The sequence below is a fragment of the Hippichthys cyanospilos genome, chromosome 21, assembly GCF_059441005.1.
Source record: "Hippichthys cyanospilos isolate Australia breed blue-spotted pipefish chromosome 21, RoL_Hcya_1.0, whole genome shotgun sequence".
Lineage (NCBI taxonomy): Eukaryota > Metazoa > Chordata > Actinopteri > Syngnathiformes > Syngnathidae > Hippichthys > Hippichthys cyanospilos.
Genome location: NC_142389.1, coordinates 222,727 through 239,382, shown reverse-complemented (window position 1 = coordinate 239,382; position 16,656 = coordinate 222,727). Strand labels below are relative to the sequence as shown.

General features: G+C 61.8%; 4 protein-coding genes across 4 annotated transcripts; 1 reads left to right on the top strand and 3 right to left on the bottom strand.

Moving 5' to 3' along the window:
- Positions 1–7: 7 nt before the first annotated feature.
- Positions 8–2,294, bottom strand: glmp (glycosylated lysosomal membrane protein). The gene is made up of 7 exons (XM_088405737.1): positions 2,159–2,294; positions 1,482–1,646; positions 1,319–1,417; positions 1,075–1,230; positions 753–971; positions 439–689; positions 8–309 (listed from the first exon to the last, which is right to left on the bottom strand). The coding sequence occupies exons 1-7, from the start codon at positions 2,228–2,230 to the stop codon at positions 141–143; spliced, it is 1,131 nt and encodes a 376-aa protein (XP_088261863.1). The 5' UTR covers positions 2,231–2,294; the 3' UTR covers positions 8–140.
- Positions 2,295–2,688: 394 nt separating this feature from the next.
- cct3 (chaperonin containing TCP1, subunit 3 (gamma)) lies at positions 2,689–6,832 on the bottom strand. The gene is made up of 14 exons (XM_088405735.1): positions 6,443–6,832; positions 5,366–5,427; positions 5,243–5,293; positions 5,106–5,168; positions 4,951–5,047; positions 4,756–4,873; positions 4,480–4,666; positions 4,263–4,412; positions 3,847–3,979; positions 3,659–3,740; positions 3,398–3,578; positions 3,076–3,321; positions 2,880–3,011; positions 2,689–2,817 (listed from the first exon to the last, which is right to left on the bottom strand). Exons 1-14 carry the CDS (start codon positions 6,468–6,470, stop codon positions 2,725–2,727), a joined length of 1,623 nt encoding a protein of 540 aa, XP_088261861.1. The 5' UTR covers positions 6,471–6,832; the 3' UTR covers positions 2,689–2,724.
- A 538-nt stretch (positions 6,833–7,370) lies between these two features.
- Positions 7,371–10,789, bottom strand: LOC148405925 (protein disulfide-isomerase A3-like). The gene is made up of 13 exons (XM_088405736.1): positions 10,558–10,789; positions 10,008–10,086; positions 9,822–9,939; positions 9,648–9,755; positions 9,450–9,579; positions 9,267–9,380; positions 8,682–8,807; positions 8,418–8,600; positions 8,237–8,345; positions 8,049–8,177; positions 7,900–7,979; positions 7,769–7,826; positions 7,371–7,692 (listed from the first exon to the last, which is right to left on the bottom strand). Exons 1-13 carry the CDS (start codon positions 10,779–10,781, stop codon positions 7,615–7,617), a joined length of 1,536 nt encoding a protein of 511 aa, XP_088261862.1. The 5' UTR covers positions 10,782–10,789; the 3' UTR covers positions 7,371–7,614.
- A 229-nt stretch (positions 10,790–11,018) lies between these two features.
- On the top strand, positions 11,019–16,496 carry LOC148405924 (GON-4-like protein). The gene is made up of 21 exons (XM_088405613.1): positions 11,019–11,140; positions 11,455–11,578; positions 11,640–11,833; positions 11,896–11,970; positions 12,038–12,088; positions 12,257–12,310; positions 12,385–12,480; positions 12,558–12,830; positions 12,930–13,137; positions 13,628–13,729; positions 13,799–13,839; positions 13,904–14,134; positions 14,212–14,298; positions 14,384–14,564; positions 14,635–14,785; positions 14,868–15,015; positions 15,167–15,283; positions 15,348–15,692; positions 15,792–15,934; positions 16,018–16,120; positions 16,183–16,496. The coding sequence occupies exons 2-21, from the start codon at positions 11,479–11,481 to the stop codon at positions 16,312–16,314; spliced, it is 2,832 nt and encodes a 943-aa protein (XP_088261739.1). The 5' UTR covers positions 11,019–11,140; positions 11,455–11,478; the 3' UTR covers positions 16,315–16,496.
- Positions 16,497–16,656: the final 160 nt, after the last annotated feature.

The window sequence follows — 16,656 nt, the reverse complement described above, 5'->3', positions numbered from 1 at the left end:
CAGCCGCTAGCTTCCTGCGGATCAATATGACCGTTTTATTCGTATAAAAAAAAAAGCACGTTTGTGCAACATCACAAAGAGGAAATCCTAAGAACGTTAAAAGAGCACATGGCTTTAAAAGCGAGTTTGCGATGCGGGCGTCAGTTGATGGGATCGTAGCTGCTCGCCGCCCGTCTCTTGCGCAGGAACGCGTACGCTCCGCCCGTCAGCAGAAGGACCAGCGGGGCCCCCAGGCCGACCGCCGCGATGGCCGCCACCGTCGGGGAGAAGGCGTCGGCCGGGGGCGGGCCCACGCCCACCAGAGCCGTCCTGCCGGGCCGCAAGAAAATTGCCTCGGAGCGCGCCGCGGACGTCGGAGGTCAAAGCCGCGGCCACGCGGCCCAAAATAACTTTGCCCGCGCGGGCGGCTTCGCCTTTGCGAACGCGGACGCGACTAACCAGCTGAGGAAGCGGGTGGCGTTGAAGAAGGGTTCCCCCGCCAGGCCGAAGCTGACGTTGAGTCCCGAGACGGCGAGGTCCTCCGCCCCGAAGAAGGCCGCCGCCAGGCCGCCGGCCTCCGCCCGGGCCGGCCGCACCTCCGAGTGGCGGCACGGCGAGGCGTCCTCCAGCGCCGGCGCCGGCCGCCGGTACGCCACCTGCTTCCACAGGACGTAGCGGCCCGCGTCGCCCGCCGACGTCCACTCGGACGCCTGGGGGGCCGGAGGTCACGGCGGACGTAAAGCTCGCTCCCGCGTCCTTTTGGGACGGCGTACCTTGAAGATGGACGGCGTGAACTCGTCGTCGATGGAGCGCCGCACCGCCACGGCGTCCAGGGGATAAGCCCCGCCCACCGCCCGCAGCTCCAAAAGGAAGCGCGACCTCTCCGACCTCGGCGACAGGCCGTCCAGCCGCAGCGCCACCTGGGAGGAGTTGGCCGTGTGGAGGAGGCGGGGCCACGTCTCATCGCGCCCGTCCCGCGCAAACACGGACATCTGCCGAGGGAAACGAAGGCGACCGCGTCGTCGAAGCGGCGAGGAACCGACGGCGGCGACGAGGCCGGCCGCGAGCACGAGGCCGGCGACTCCCCGAACCTACATTCAGGCAAACGGAGCCTCCGGCCAGGGGGCCGCACAGTCCCACCTCCGGCCCCGACGGCGCCATCGGCGACCACCGGACGTCACGCAGCCGGTAAGGCGGGAACAGGTCAAAGGGCGCTTCCGCCGTGTCGTTGACGTCGTTATATTCCCACAGCTGGCGCGCAAACAAACGCGCGCACGTTACCGAGCCGCTCCCCATCGGAACTTTCAAGCGCGCGGGCCCATCGGCGGCCGGTACCCACTCGGCTGAAGACCAGCGCGGCGCCGGACACCACGCTGCTCGCCGGCTCCACCCGCAGGCTGCCGCTGTTGTCGCCGCTCAAGAAGCGCGGCCAGTCCACCTGGCGAGAGCGCCGGCAAGCCGTCGGCCGTCGTCCGCGACGCCGGGCGACGGCGCGCTCTCACCGTGACGCCGGAGGTCGTGACGTTGGTGTGGACCAGGAGGAGCGTGGGCGCCCCCCGGCTGGAGAACAGGAAGTGCAGCGTGTCGTCCTCTCCCAGCGCTCGGACGTGCAGGAGGTCTCCGCTGGGGGGCGGGGCCGACGATCCCGGGTTCAACTCCACCGTCAGCTGGTGACGCCATCACAAGCGCCGTTTTTGTCTCGCTCGCCAATGTACCGAGTTAACGATAATCAAGCGGCAAGAAGAAAGCTCAACAGACGAGGGCGGTACGACAAGTTTGGAGAAGCCTTGCCGCATGTCGCATGACGACGCTTGGAGAGGTCTCAAGAAAAACGGCGGCAATCTTTTCCTCGCCGGAGAACCTCGTCGCGCGCGGACAACGCGATCGAGGGACGATCGATGGCGATTTGTCCGTGAAGACGTGACAACATTGTCACTTCTTCCGCGCGTGACGAGCTTTTCTCGTCGAACGCGCGATGAACGTTCGACGTCAGAGCTTTTCTCGTCGAACGCGCGATGAACGTTCGACGTCAGAGCTTTTCTCGTCGGACCCGCGATGAACGTTCGATGCCATTCAGCGGCGCAAACGTTACGAACCGACGCGCGTCGCCGCGGCGCGAGTTAAAGGAAACAAAAAAGGGCCGTTTTCGAGACAAAAGGCTTCGGAGAACTTTTCTTACGTTTCTGGTGAACGAAGCCGCAGCCACCGACCAAATGGTCGAAAAGATCCAAGCGAGCGGAGCGGCCGCCATCTTTGTTGTGACTCGTCACGTGAGCTCAGACCAGGTCAGCTGATCTGACATGTCTCGTCTCGCTTATCGCGCGATTTCGCCACGCGAACGACCTGCGGTTTTTGTCGTGAATTGCCAGAAACCGCCGTCCGTTTATTTTGCCGTTGCCGTCCAAGTCAGAAATGGCGCGATTTTGTTTACAATGCTCTCGAAAACGCTGTCTGAATAGCCCGGACGAATGTTTCGTTCGGCTATGTGGAAAATAGAGAAAAAGTTCTTCTTTCTAGTTTTTGACAAACACCACGCCGATTGCTCCAAAGTTTTATAACAATATTCTTGTAATTATACTCGGGCAGGGGAAGGCTAAAAAAACAATAGGTTTGTGAAAACGTTCTCGTAGCCCTCGTTTTTTTGGGTGTCTCCCTTTTACTACGTATTGTATTATTCTTTCAGATGCATTTTTGCTTTCGAGACAAAAGGCTTTTTGAGGAACTTTATTGAGCGGCCGCTTGAGTTCACTCGGCGCCGGGACCTCCCACGGCCTGCTCCTTGTCTTTCTTCTTGTGACCCGACACGATGTCGTCGATGCGCAGCAGCAGGATGGCCGTCTGCGAACAAACGGCCCCCGGGTGAGAGAGGCCGGCGGGCCCGACGCCCGAAACGCTCTCACCTCCACGGCCGTCTTGTACGTCTGCGCCTTGACGGCCAGCGGCTCGCAGATGCCGGCGGCCGCCATGTCGCAAAGAGCGCCCGTCTCGCCGTCCACGCCCCACGAGGCGCCGTCCCGCTCCGCGTGCTTGGCCTTCAAAGAATAGCCGAGCGTCAGCCGCGGGAAGGCCAGAAAGGCGGGCCGGACGGGGGCGCACCCTGAGCGAGGTGAGCGCGCGAATGGTGGAGGCGCCGCAGTTCTGGATGAGCGTGCGCGGGATGACCTCCAGGGCTTGGGCCACGGCGCGGTAAGGCCACTGCTCCACGCCCACCAGCGCGCGCGAGCGCTCCATCAGGCGCTTGGACACGGCCATCTCGGCGGCGCCCCCCCCCGGCAACAGGGAGGGCTCCAGCATCACGTTGCGGCACACCTGCATGGCGTCCTGAAGGTTGCGCTCCACCTCCTGCGCATTCAAAAGCCCCGCCCCGTCACATCCGAGCCCCAGGTTGCAAGGCGGCGGCGGCGGCGGCGGCGCCCACCGCCAGGATCTCCTTGCTGGCTCCCCGCAGAAGGATGGTGCAGGCCTTGGGATCCTTGCAGTCCGCGATGAAGGCGAAGTACTCGTCGCCGATCTTCTTGACCTCAAAGAGCCCCGCCCCCGTGCCCACGTCGTCCTCGCGCAGCTCGTCGGTGCGGCTCACGATGCGCGCGCCGCACGCCCTGAGGCCACGGCGGGCGGTGAGGCCACGGTACGGCCCGCTCGCCCGCCCGCCCGGGCAGCCAGGCTAAGCTAACGCTACCTGGCGATGCGGTTGTTGTCCGTCTTGCGGACGCGGCGGATGGCGGTGATGTTGGCCTTCATCAGGTAGTGCTGAGCCAAATCTGAGGGGGCCGAGTCACAACGTCGGCCCCGCGCGCGGCTCCGCGCGCGGCTCCGCGCGCGGCTCCGCGCGCGGCTCCGCGCGCGCCGCCGGCCGCCGCCACCCACCTGAGATGCCTTTCTCCGTGAAGACCAGGTCGGGTTTGACCCGGATGACGTCCTCGCACATCTGCTGGATGTGCTCCTCCTCCATCTGCAGGATCCTGGCGAAGTCCTCCTCCTTGCTGATCTCGATGTCGGTCTGCGCAAACGGCAGCGGCCGCCTTATCGGCTTCGTTTTTTCACACGTTCGTTTCACCGACAATTGACTCGTGACTTACTCCGGCGCGTCAGCGTCGGCGGAATTGGTTTATGGTGAAAAAGAAAAAAAACCCCTGTACACTCTTGTCCAGTTTTCTTCCAAGCGCGTTTTTTTTTTTTTCTGTCTCCCCGCATCGATCGGCTCTAGTCTGGAGCGCGTCTCGACGTCGGCGGTCCGGCGGGCCCCGCCATTTGAGCGAGCGAGCGGGCGGGCGGGCGCTCACCTGGCTCTCGCCTTTCTTGTACTCCAGCGAGCAGTCGAGCAGGACGATGCGCGGCTCCTTGATGAGGCGGCGCATGCGCGGGTGCGTCACGTCCTTGTTGACCATTACGCCCTTCAGCACGCACGAGTCCTCGATGATGCCGCCCGGAACCTGCGGCGCACGCGGCGGGCGGGTGGGCGGGGGGCACGCGAGCGAGCGCCCGCCCGCGCGGCCATACCTTCTCCACTTTGGCATACTTCTTGATGTCGATCTCCTTGCGCCCGTTGTCGTCCATCTCCACGGTGTGCACGGCGTCCAGCGCCATGCCGCACGCCAGCTCCGACCAGCGGCTCACGGCTTTGGTGTTGATGGCCGAATGCACGATCTTCAGCATGGAGGCGCGGTCCGCCGTGTCCACGGGGACGCTGCCGGGGAGGGGGCAAAGATCCGCCCGTCAGCCCGTCGGGGCGGTCGGCACAAACGGCCGGCCGTCGCGCCGCGTCCGCCCGGCCACCTGATCTCCTTCAGCGTTTCCAACATGTCCTCCAAGGCTCGCCTGTAAGCGCCGATGATGACGGTGGGATGCATCTGCTGCTCCAGGAACTGCTCCGCTACCGACAGCATCTCGCCAGCTTGCGCGCGCGACGGCAAACGGAAGCGGTCAGTCAAGCGGCGGCGACCTTCAGTCAAGGGGGGGGGGGGGGCGTACCCAGGATAATGACGGATGTGGTTCCGTCTCCCACTTCTTCATCCTGCGTGCGGCTGATCTCAATCATGGACTTAGCCGCGGGATGCTGCACCTGAATCTGTCGGCGCGGGGACGCGGTCAACCGCGGCGACGGATCGGCCCGTCGGCCGGCTCACCTCTCGCAGGATGGCGTTTCCGTCGTTGGTCATGACGATTCCCCCCGTAGGGTCCAGAAGCATCTGCCAACCCGCGCCGCACATTAGCGCCGCGGCCACGCGGGCGCCGCCGGCCGCGCGCTCGGCACGGGGCTCACCTTCATCATGGCCCGCGGGCCCAGGCACGTCCTGATGACGTCGGCGATGGTCTGCGGCGCGTTAAGCTTGTTAAGGCGCACGGAAAGTCCGACGCGTGCGAAAAGAACCGCGCAATACCTTACCTTGGCCGCATTGATGTTTCCGGTCTGGACTTTACGCCCCGATTCTCTCTTCACGTTCTGATCTGGAGACGACAGGTCAGCCCCGTTAAGTACGCCGAGCCGTCGGCGACTACGTCCCCCCCCCCCTCCAAAATGAAAGCGAAAAATAAGGGTGCGTTGCATTAACGGTATTCAAAACTTTTTTTTTCCATGGTTGGAGGACGCGTAACCCATCAGCGACATAAACCAAGTTTTGATGCACAGGTGTGCATTTTTATAGCGGCCGTATTCTCACAATAATTACCGTGACTACGAGCTAGGGTGCCGACATGGGGTGGCTGTTGCGGCTAGGAGCAGCTGGTGTCAGCGGAGGCGAGAATGGCACTATTATCGATAAAAGATGCGAGCGGACCGAACCACCGTTGGAGCGCGCGGCTTAATTACTACAACGGAGAGGGCCATAAAGGATTTGAGGTTTCCAGCTGATTCCATTAAGAGTGCTGGGGGGTAGGGGGGAGATTTTGTCGTTGCGCGATATCAGCCAGCATTTTCCAGCGCACACACAGGTCCTTGAGACTCCATCAATGTTGCGGAGCGGACGTCTGTCCACTTGTCATTGCGTTTCAAGCGGAGTTTATCCTCCCGGCGCCACCGGCCTTCACTACTTCCCGAGCGAGACGCGCCGGCGGACAACTCCTGCTAACGACGCCTCGATCGCTTGACAAAATGTTTGGCCAAGATGTGTCCGCGTCTCGCAGGCGTTACTTGGGAGGAGCGAGCGCAGGCTTTGCTTTGTGCGCTCGCTCACTCGCTCGCAGGCTAGCGGTTAGCGCGCCGGTTCCGACGAGAGCGAGCGAGGGTGCGGCTCGGCCTCTTCGTCGGTTCCCGGAATCAAAGATGCTTTGAAGCCGCGCCGAGAAAACCTTCGTTTGACCCGACTCCCACGCTAGCATCGGCGCACGCTAACGGGCTCGGCTAGCGGTTAGCCGGCTTCGCACGTGCCCGGAGGCCGAGCTCCGAGCGGGCCGCTCGGCGCGAGCGGGCGCTTTGAACGAGACCTCGAGCCGGAGGGAGCCGCGCCACGGGGCGACTACTCACTGAGGACGAGGACCTGCTGGCCGAACATGTTGGAAGCAGAGGAAGGGCGCAAGAAGTGGCAGGAACCGGCTCCGCGAGACTCGAAGCTTCCAGGACTCGCTGAGTAGGAGGGGCTTGAAGCAGGGGGCGGCGCAACGAGTGTGAACGACGGACGTTTCCGCCAATGACGTCGAGCCCGTCGAGCGCCCTCGCTCACGGCGCGAGTCGACCGCTACGTCAACGACGCCCGTTCATCTGCATGCTTCCTTTCGTTTCCTCGTCGATTTGAGGACGTTTTCGCTCGAGTGATTTGAAAAGTGGTGCCACTATGGCAGGAGTTCCTCGGTTCCGCGGCAAGGAAGACAACTTTCGACCTCACGCTTTAACGCGCTAGCATTACCTTCCGCGTTGGCTGGAATGAAAGGACGCAATTACTTCCGGTTCAGGTCACTGAACAGGCTTTAGTTAAAGGGGCAATTTTGTAAGAGCGTTTTTCTTTAAAAAGGAATCGAACGATTATACGTTTCAAAAACTTGCAAATACGCGTGTTCTTAACGATTTCAATATAATGGTACTCACGAAATGATATGACATGGGGGGGGGGTGGCCGCCATGTCTGTTATAGCTACAAGCCGTCCTGTTCGTCACGAAAAACGCTCTCGATCTTGCGCATTGTCCCTTCAAGTTTTAAGCAATGTAATGAGGCAACGCAATAAAACCATCATTGGGCCAAGTGTTGAACAAGCCGATACGCACGCACCTGTATTGAGCAGCACGTGAGCTGAACCAGAAAAAAATGTTTCAAAGATGAAGCCTATCACAATAACACGTGAAATGTATCAAGCTATAACAAGAAACTGAACGTTTGTTTTTCCTGGCGCGGCAGTTATGTTGACACTTAATGAAATGTGTCATTACGCTACAAGGCACACAAAATACGACCACAACGTTCAATTGTATTTCCTTTATGACAAAAAAAAATCACACGCGCAAATAAATACAATAAATAGACCAATAAATCAACGCATATATAGAAATCGAGCCTAATATACAAATAAATACAGCAATGAATGAACCAACGTACCAAACCTCCGGCATTCCAAACAACATTAACAAATCATCAAGCAAACAAATCAAGAGCGCAATCGACAAAGGTCGCGTAGGACTCCGAGGTTTTTGGCGCCAGGCGGCGGTCAGAGCTCCCGCTTGACGTGGCGCCGGGCGGCGTGCCGTCGCAGGAAGCGCAAGAAGTCCCCGAGCTCTCGCCCGCCCTACCGCGGACGGCAGGCGGGGGTCAGGCGGGCTCGCCGCGGCTCGGGGAAGCGAAACAAACGGCCGCGGGCTCACCTGGTACAGGACGGGCTCGTCCTTCCTCCCGGCGGGCGCCAAGTAGATGGCGGGGTAGCTGAAAAGCCAAAAGCGTCGATGCGTCGCTTGCGTCGATTGCGAGCACCTTTCGCGCGCGCGCGACCTCTCACCCTTGAATGTCGTAGCCGGGAGGCACGTCGTTATCCACGGCGTTCATTTTGGCGATGACCACGTTTGCGTCTGCGGAAAGCTGACGAACAAGACGGCTGAAAAACGTACCCCCGATACTTTGGATGAGAACGACGACGGCGAAGGCTACCGTCTCGGCCAGCTCCGCGTAAATGGGTTCCAGCTTCTTGCAGCGCGGACAAGACGGCGAGTAGAACTGAATCAGGACGTCTTTGTCGGGCCGGTTTACCACGGCGTCGAAGGACTCGGCCACCACCGCCTGCGGGCGCCCGACCGCGTCAGCCGCCGTCCCGGCCGCTCGCCGCTCAAGTCACGCACCTTAACGGCGCCGGCCTTTTTGTCAGGGATGGGCTCAGACTTGATGTAGCGCTTGAGCCGCCCGGCAAAGTACTGCTCCAGAAATCTTTCCAGAGAGGCGCCGTCCCTCCTCGGGTGACCCGAAAAAAAACAAAAGGCGTCACGGCGTCGCTCCGGCCCAGTCTTTCAGCGCGCCACCTACGTGAACTCCTCCCTCATGGCGTATTTGTGACCCGCTTTGGTCCGGACGGTCACCAGGGGGACGTCGCCGCCGTCGGACGTCCCGACGCCGAACTCGTCCTCCAGCTCGGCCCGGAACTCCTTCTGATTGGCTACGGAGAAGAAGAGGCCGCGCCCCGCATACTTGGACGCCACCTTCATCACCCTGGCGACCGGACGGGCGACGTCGGGAAGGTGGCGTACGTTGTGGCAACGACGGCCCGCTGTGCGCGCTCGTGCGTGTCACCTGTTCCTCCAATAGCTGGAGCCCGGAGCGTTGCGTTTGTAGTCCAGGTTGTAAAAAGCAGTCAGCAGGTCCCGAACTCTCAGGCCATCTTTGTTGTCCGAGGTCATGAGAGGACAAAGTCCATACCTAGACACAAATGTGACAGCGTTGGCGTGGATGGAAGTGCTTCGCTTGAAGCGTTGCATCGCTAACGCTAAAGTCGACGCGGAGTTCCGTTGGCACGCTAACGGGAAAAGAGCCCGGACATTGAGGAGTGGCGTCCCTTTCAAAAACACGCTAATATCCGCACGCGAACGCCGTCGGAACGCGTGGGCGGAGCTAAGAAAAGGCAAACTTTCTTCGAAAAAGCTCATTCTGCCCACAAAGCCCGAGCGCTTTCACGTCCCGTCTCAATGTATGCGAGTCGACGGACGCTGCGGCGCCGCACCGCACCGCCCCGCACCGCACCGCACCGCACCGCACCGCACCTGGGCAGTTGCGCGCCAACACCTGCCGCCATCGACAGTACAGCATGTCCTTTGGAATTGCTGTTACTTTCGAAGATCCGGGCTTCGTTTGCGCGGCGGCGCCGCCGAACGCACTTACGCGTGGTCTCGGATGAAGCGCCTCAGCGACGGGACGGTCACCGAAGCTCCGAAAACAACAACGCCGTCCTCAAACCGATTGGCCAAACGGGGAGGCCGGAACAACAGGACGCCTCTGAAACGCAGGCGCTTTCGCTTGAGCGGCGGGCGACGCGCCGAAGGTTCCGAGTAGCAAAAGACCGACTCTGTTTGGAGTCCGTAGGGGGCGGCCAGCCTCATTCGGGTGGTGTGAGCGAATCGGAACTGATCTCTCAGAAGTCCGGCGGCTTTCGCGAAGGCGGCCAGACCCGAACTCTCCTCGCCTGAAAACACGCCTGGCGCGGCGCGGCGCGGCCGGATCAGTCGGGCTTCGGGTCGGGGCCCCGCCGCCGCGTCCGCGTACCCACGACGGAAGCGTCATCGTGATCGACGAACTTCTCCAGGTCTTCTTCGCTCAGCAGCCTCGCCGAGTCGGGACCCGTCTGCTTCGCCATGTACTCGATAATCCCCTCTGACGCGCGCGCGACATGGGCGCCTCGGTTTCTGCGTCACGTGCGCGTGCGCGGGCGTGTTTTACCGGCAGAGCGGGGACCGTCGTAGGAGGCGGAATCCCTCCCGTTCCTGAAGATCTTCAGCGTCGGATATCCTGACACGCCGAAGCGCCTGCACGTGTCCGCCTCGGCCGTGCAGTCCACCTGACTCGCGCGCGCGCGTGTAAGACGGCGGCTAGCGTGTATGCGCACGCGCGCACGTACGATTTCACCTTTGCTAGCTGCACAGTTCCCTGCAACTTGCCGGCCGCTTTCTCAAACTGTGGAGCTAACTTCTTGCAGTAGCCACACCTGAAGGAAAGGACATCACAATTGGGGGCGTTGGAAGAAAGCCGAGGAAAGGAGGCCATCGGGAAGGAACCGTGGAAGGAAGGGAAGAAAGAAAGAGATGGACCAAGAGAGAAACGAAGAAAGGTAGGTTGAGGAAGGAAGGTACGGAAGGAGGAAGAAATGTCGAATAAAGGGGCGCGGGGGGGGGGGGGGGGTATTGGAGGTCAGAAGGTCAGAAGGGCATAAGAAGGAGGGAGGAAGGGAGAGGATGTCACAAAGGAGGAGAGGAAGGAAGTACAGACGGGAGCGAAGGAGAAAGGGGCGGCAAGGCCAGAAATAGGGTAGAAATCCAGAAGGCGTGAACATGGAAGCAAGGACGGAGAGAAAGAAGGAATTGATTGTAGGGGGAAGGACGTACAAAATGAACGCAGTCAAGTGACGTCACGTGAGCGATGCGCACGGTGCTTTGCGGCCGGTCCGCGCGTTACTTACCAGGGCGCGTAGAATTTGACCAGCATGGTCTCGTGCTCGGTTGCCAGGTAGTCGAAGTCGGCGTCCCCGAGCACGAGTACGTCACTGCGCGACGACAGCGAGGGCGGGAAACGGGCGCAGAGCAAGAAGGTGACGGCGGCTAGGAGCCGACGCGCGGCCGCCATAACCGACGCTATCGGTTCGGACCAAATCAAACGCGCTGGAACCGTGTCAAACCTAAACATTAACCAGTGTTTCCGGAAGTTAGGGGGGAATAAGAGCTTTCAAATAAAAGGTTTACAAGAAAACTGCGTCACCTCTTTTTGGATATCAGAACGCTCAATATAATACTTTTATCGAAAAATACTAAATCATTTGAATGACGAGATATCAACATTGGGGATTTTTTTTTAACACTAGCCATTTACTTTTATTTTGGAGAGAACGTTGAGCTGTCGTATGCCTGAAGTCCACTGGGTGGCAGTAACACGAAAACGAGGAGGATGAGCTTCAGAACACGTCGAAGAAGAAGCGAGAGCAAGCCACCGCTCGCTTATAGCGAACTAGACGAAGGCGAGGATGAGGTCGAGCGTCTCCTTTTGATGTACGGGTTTGTGCTTCCGCCGCCTTAATATAGAACCATGGCGCGCGTCGCGTCGCGTCGCGACCCTGAGCATGTTAGGTGCCGTTCCAAATGCGTGCTAAATGCGAAAATAAGCTAGCTGTGAGCAGAATGAAGCTAAATGCAAGCAAACTGTCAAGCCTAAACGTAGAGATCGCACTCGCTGTGCGTGTGAATCCAGAAATGTGCAAAACATTGAAATAGAACCCATTGTAACGATTCAGGCCTGACGTTGTTGAACGTAAAACTTTTTACTTAGAGCGTTTGAATTAGTTTTCTTGTGACCCCCCCCCCAGTTCACAGGTCATTGGGGATCCACGATGAAGTCGTCTTGCAAAGACACATTTGACCTTTCCCCGCAGCCGCACTCCCCCGAGCGCGACAACGATGACGCGGACGGCGAGCTCATCGTCACGACAGGTAACGTACAACTACTATCGCAACGGCCGCGGGATTCCGATCGGCCGCCTCCGCCTGTCAGGCCACGAGAGCGGCGGGAAGAGAACGGCGAGGAAGAAGCGGAAGAGGCCGACGGAGGAGGCCAAAGGTGAACAAGACGGAGAAGAAGCACGGCCGGGGGAAGGCCTGGAGATTGACAGACAGCTGGACCGATTGCTGGAGAGCAAGTCCAAGCAGCACAAGCTGACCGGCGTCAACGTGCGAAACATCATTCACGTGAGTGGGGGCGCGCCGACCGCGCGCGCCTCGACGTCCTCGCGCTGACGTTGGCGCCGCAGGAAGTGATCACCAACGAGCACGTGGTGGCCATGATGAAAGCCGCCATCAACGAGACGGAAGCCGCGCCGCCGTTCGTGAGTTGCCGGGACGCGCGAGGACCGCTCGATGGAGGCCTTGACCCGTTGGGCCTTTGCTCCACAGGAGCCCAAGATGACGCGGTCCAAGCTGAAGGAAGTCGTGGAGAAAGGCGCGGTGAGACTCTTCCCCTACCGCCGACGTTATGGCCCGCTACGGTTCCTCGCGCCATTTCTCCGCGGAGCGATGGAAGCGTCGTTCACTCGCTCCGGACCCCGCGCGGCCCACGGCCGCGGTCGGCCCCTCAACGCGTCAGGAAAAAAGCCGTTCTTGTCTTCCTGTCAGGCGATCCCGGCGTGGAACATCTCCCCCATCAAAAAGAGTCGAGACGTCGGCAAGGTGGAAGCCGGAGCCGGCCCCCCGTCCGCCGGCGCGCGCGGGCCGCGAGCTGAAGGAAAGCGTTGTGCGTTCAGGTTCATCAGTTTGCGGACATCCCCCTCGCCGAGGAAGACTCCTCCGACGAAGAGTATCGCCCCGACGACGAAGACGAGGACGAGACGGCCGAAGACGTGAGGCCGCCGTCCCGCGGGCCGCCGGCGAGGCCGCGGCGCTAACGGCGCTAACGGCGCCAACCGTCATGCGGCAGACTTTGCAGGAGAGCGACTTTGAGAGCGCGGCCTGGTCGCCCCCTAGAGGAGGCCGCCGGCGGGCCACCGGGAAGGCGAAAGCGCGGCCGCGCCGCGCCCGCGCGCGGAGGTGCCGCCCGTCCCGTCTCCCTCAGAGCTCCGGGGTGGAGTCCGTCTCCATGGGCCCGCCCCCCCCTCCCAAAGCGCCGCCTCCTCCCACACGAACGGACCACTTCCTGGAGGAGCTGCGCGCCGTGGAGGCCGAGCTCGCCGTGTGCATGGAACCGTACCAGGTGGAACCTCCCGTTCATCCCGGGCGATATCGCGGCCGGGCGGTCGCGCGGGCGGAAGCCAACCACGCCCACGCCAATCACCAATAAATGCCCGGACAGCCTCTGGAGGACGCGGGCGAGGGGGGCTTGATGGCGTACCGGACACGCTCAAAGCGTCCTCTTCGAGATGTCCCGCTGGGACAGCTGGAGGCGGAGCTGCGCGCCCCAGACATCACGCCCGACATGTACGACTGCGGCTCCGTCCACGAGGACAGCAACTGGACCGATTGGTTGAGGGGCCTCATGACCTCCGACGCGGAAAACGAGGGTGAGGTCGCCGCTACGGACGCACGAATTGCGCGCGTCGCCGCGGGCCCGCGACCGGGAGGACGCTTTCACTGCGGTGGTCAAAATATCTTGCCGCAGTGACCGCGAATACCATCTTGAAGCGCCGACGGGCGCTTTGCTCACTCGCTCAATCCAAACAGAAGAATAGGCTTGGCCGCTTGCCCTTTTTGTGACCTTTTTAACATTAAAAAAAAGACCAATATACTCTACTTTCAACCGGCGTTAACTAGGTTTTACGACGTTGATACTGGTTGCAGGTTCATCCAAAACCGAAAAGATGCCATTCCTTATTTTGTTGCAAGTACGCTTCTTGGCAAAAACAACGCGGCTATTTGAGAAGGCCTGGTCCAAACCAATAAATAGGCAGAATCTGGACGACGGGACGGTTGAGTGAAGCTTCCAAATTGAACGCGAGTAATGACCCCGAGCACCACCTCCGCGCGTTCCCGTTCTGACGCGTGTGCGTTCAGAGGAGTGCGATGACGAAGATGATCCAGAATACAACTTCCTGGCCGACGTCGACGAGCCGGACCGGGAGGATTACCGCGACGACAAGGCCGTCCGCATTACCAGTCGGTAGATGCGCGCACGCCCGCCCGCCCGCCCGCTACGGCGCCGTGACGCGTGCTGTTTTCCCACAGAAAAAGAAGTCAACGAGCTGATGGAGGAGCTCTTTGAAACGGTGAGATTCGCACACGGGCGCGCGGCCGGCGAAGGTACGGACCGCGCGCGTGTTTTCGTCCTAGTTGAAAGAGGACCCGACGGGCCAGGAGGTCGACGAGGAAGGCCGCCAAGAGGAGGAAGGGTCGCGGGAGGGCGCGCGGCGCCAAGCGTGCCGCCGGGCGCACGAGGAGGAGCGGCGCACGGTCAAGCAGCAGCTGTCGGCCGAGAGGGGCGCGCCGCCGCCGCCGCGCGCCGCGCACGTGCCGAGGCTGCACGCGCAACACAGGAGAACGCTGGCGCAGCAGGTCCAGCAGGTGAGCGCGCCGCTCGCTCAAAAAGCTTTCCCGTGCGCGATAAATGCCGGAAATAAGGCTTGGCTGCGCGTGTCCAGCACGTGCAGCTCTTGCTCCAGATTCACCTCCTCGCATCACCCGTGGAAGAACTTCGCCGCGAGGCCGAAACCACGCGACAGTTCCTGGTCGGCGCAACGATTCGGGCGCGCCCTCGAGAAACGGCGGCAAACGTGACGCCGACGCGCCGTCTCCGTGCGTCCCGCCCGGCAGTTGGAGCTGGACCTGCTGGCGCGGAGAGGCGAGGCGATGATGTCGTCGCAACCAGCCCGGCCTGCGGCCAGCGCCTTCGGGGCCTCCAATCTGCAGGGGGCGCTGCGGCTGCTGGGCGAGCTGCGGGACCGACCCGTGGACTACGTGCACCTCAAGCGCGCCCCGGATGCGCGCGGACACAGTGGGTGTCGCCCCTTGCGCGCGTAACCCTAACACTAACGCCTTGGTGACGGCAGCGCGTTTGTCGCCAGTGCGCAGTTTTCCGGTCATGCCCGCCGAGCTGGCGTGGATCTTCGCCACTCGTCCCGTCTTTCTGTACCCGCGACTCCTGCCCCGCGTCAGCTTGGACCCCGCTCTCTACTGCCGCCGCAGGACGGCGGCATTTACAGCGGCCGAAGACTGGTACGCACGGCGAGCGCCCGGCGAGTAAGCGAGTGACGAGCGCCCGAATTGCGAGTGACGAGCGCCCGAATTGCGCGCGCAGTCTGCTGGTCCTGGGCCTGCGCAACTTGGAGGGCTCGCGTGACCCCGCCCGGCTGCTCTGCGATTTGCTCCTCGGCAAAAGTGTGGCTCAGGTTCGACGCAGGATCCTGCAGTGCTGCAGACCGGGGACCCCGGACAATATCGTCAAGGTAACGCCGAGGCGGACGCTCCGCGTGCCGGACGCTCCGCGTGCCGGACGCTCCGCGTGCCGGACGCTCCGCGTGCCGGACGGTCCGCGAGCCGGACGCACGGCTCGCGCGCTCAAAAGCTCCGTGCGCTTGACGCCCGGCCCGCGTGCAGGCGTTCCGCTACGAGCGCGTCGTTCCGAGCATGCCTCCAGCGTGCGCTCGCGTCTGCGCGTCGGAGCGGCGCCCCCCGGTGGAGAGAGATGCGGGCCTCCTGCCTCTGTGGCTGCTGGTGAGACGCCCCGCGCACCCGCGCAAGCGCACGCGTCAATAAATGGTGCCCCCCCCCCCCCCAGAGAAGTCTCCCTGCGATCTCCAAAGCGGTTTGCCCCGCCTCGCCACGCGAGGGCTCCGGCCCCGTGAATCTGCCGGGCTCATCCTCCGCGCGCTACCCGCCCCGCCTCCCGCCCAACCTGCACTTTCGCCGCGGGGGCTTCATATGGCACGCCGAGCGCACCCCCCCGCTCGCCGCCCCGAATCTTCCTCCTCCCGGCAGCCCCGCCCCTTCTGCATCAGGCCCCACGATGATCAAAGCGGGGGCGGAGCTTCCCGCTTCGTCCGAACCCTCGGCGAGCGCCGGCGCGAACGCGGGCGCGGCCGAGACGACCGAGGACGCCGGAACTTCCCGTCCTCTGCCCGAGGTATCCCGGGGGGTGCCCCAATCGGCTGTCGGAAGCCTCCGAAAACTCAACGGAACGGATGAGGCGAATGACTTTTTCACGCGGCTCTTTTCCCTCAAGGACGGTGAGCCCCGCCCGCCAGAGCCGAGCGAGGCCAGACGGGCAGGAAGCGCTCGGCGCGCCCGGCGGGAAGCGTCGCCGGCCGTTTCCGCTCAAAACGTCTCGACGGGCGTCGGCGGAGAAAAGACGGTGCTTTGGACACGGTGATTCCCCTCCCGCGCGCCGGCGACGCGTCGCGCCCCGCCTCCCGTTTCATCGTGTCCGCTTGCCGTCCGTCCCCTCTCAGGCAAGCCGACCGCCTCATCCTTACGGCCTGTCAGGAGCGAGGGGCCAATCGGAGGACCTTCAGGCAAGTCGCCGCCCAGTTGGGAACCAAGAGCGCTCGGCAGGTAAGCGGGGGCGGGGCGCAGGCGGCGTCTCGCGGCCGCGGCGTAACGCCGCCTCCCTCCAGGTGAGGCTTCGTTTTCGCGACCTCCTTCGCCTTTTTCACGCGGCCGCGACGTCCGCATCCTGTCCTTCCGGCGCCGCCCAGCAAGCGGAAGCCCGAGGCGGGCCGACGTGTGACGGCTCGGCGAGCGGTTGAAAGGAGAACTGGCTCAACTTTGTCGTCTTGATGACGATGTCATCCGATCCTTGAAATTCACATTGAATGAAATCATGTCTTGGTTTGAACAAAACGATTTCTTGACGCTGACGTGCTGTCCGTGACTTGATGTCCGTTGGTTGTCTGAAATAAAATTTGAAAGGCTCGATAGGGCCGCTTGATGTGTGTCCCACATGGCCAACTTCACATTGCAACCAGTTTTTCACATTATAACGTGATGCTTTCGCGTGAGACGTGTGTGTGTGTGTGTGTGTGTGTGTGGGGGGGGGGTGTTCCCTCTAGCTTTGCAAAATGTAGTCACGAACCTGTGGTTTTTGTTTT

Coding starts and splice junctions, on each gene's coding strand:
- glmp (XM_088405737.1), bottom strand. CDS start 2,230: ATGGCGGCCGCTCCGCTCGCTTGGATCTTTTCGACCATTTGGTCGGTG. Junction 1,647..2,158: donor CGGCTTCGTTCACCAGAAAC/GTAAGAAAAGTT, acceptor TGGCGTCACCAG/CTGACGGTGGAGTTGAACCC. Junction 1,418..1,481: donor TCACGACCTCCGGCGTCACG/GTGAGAGCGCGC, acceptor CGCTCTCGCCAG/GTGGACTGGCCGCGCTTCTT.
- LOC148405924 (XM_088405613.1), top strand. CDS start 11,479: ATGAAGTCGTCTTGCAAAGACACATTTGACCTTTCCCCGCAGCCGCAC. Junction 13,730..13,798: donor CAAGGCCGTCCGCATTACCA/GTCGGTAGATGC, acceptor GTTTTCCCACAG/AAAAAGAAGTCAACGAGCTG. Junction 15,284..15,347: donor TCCTGCCTCTGTGGCTGCTG/GTGAGACGCCCC, acceptor CCCCCCCCCCAG/AGAAGTCTCCCTGCGATCTC.
- cct3 (XM_088405735.1), bottom strand. CDS start 6,470: ATGTTCGGCCAGCAGGTCCTCGTCCTCA. Junction 5,048..5,105: donor GAAACGCCATCCTGCGAGAG/GTGAGCCGGCCG, acceptor CCGCGCCGACAG/ATTCAGGTGCAGCATCCCGC. Junction 3,980..4,262: donor ACAAGAAAGGCGAGAGCCAG/GTGAGCGCCCGC, acceptor CCGTTTGCGCAG/ACCGACATCGAGATCAGCAA.
- LOC148405925 (XM_088405736.1), bottom strand. CDS start 10,781: ATGTTTAGGTTTGACACGGTTCCAGCGCGTTTGATTTGGTCCGAACCG. Junction 8,808..9,266: donor CGCTTCATCCGAGACCACGC/GTAAGTGCGTTC, acceptor ATTTGTGTCTAG/GTATGGACTTTGTCCTCTCA. Junction 8,178..8,236: donor AAAAGGCCGGCGCCGTTAAG/GTGCGTGACTTG, acceptor GGGCGCCCGCAG/GCGGTGGTGGCCGAGTCCTT.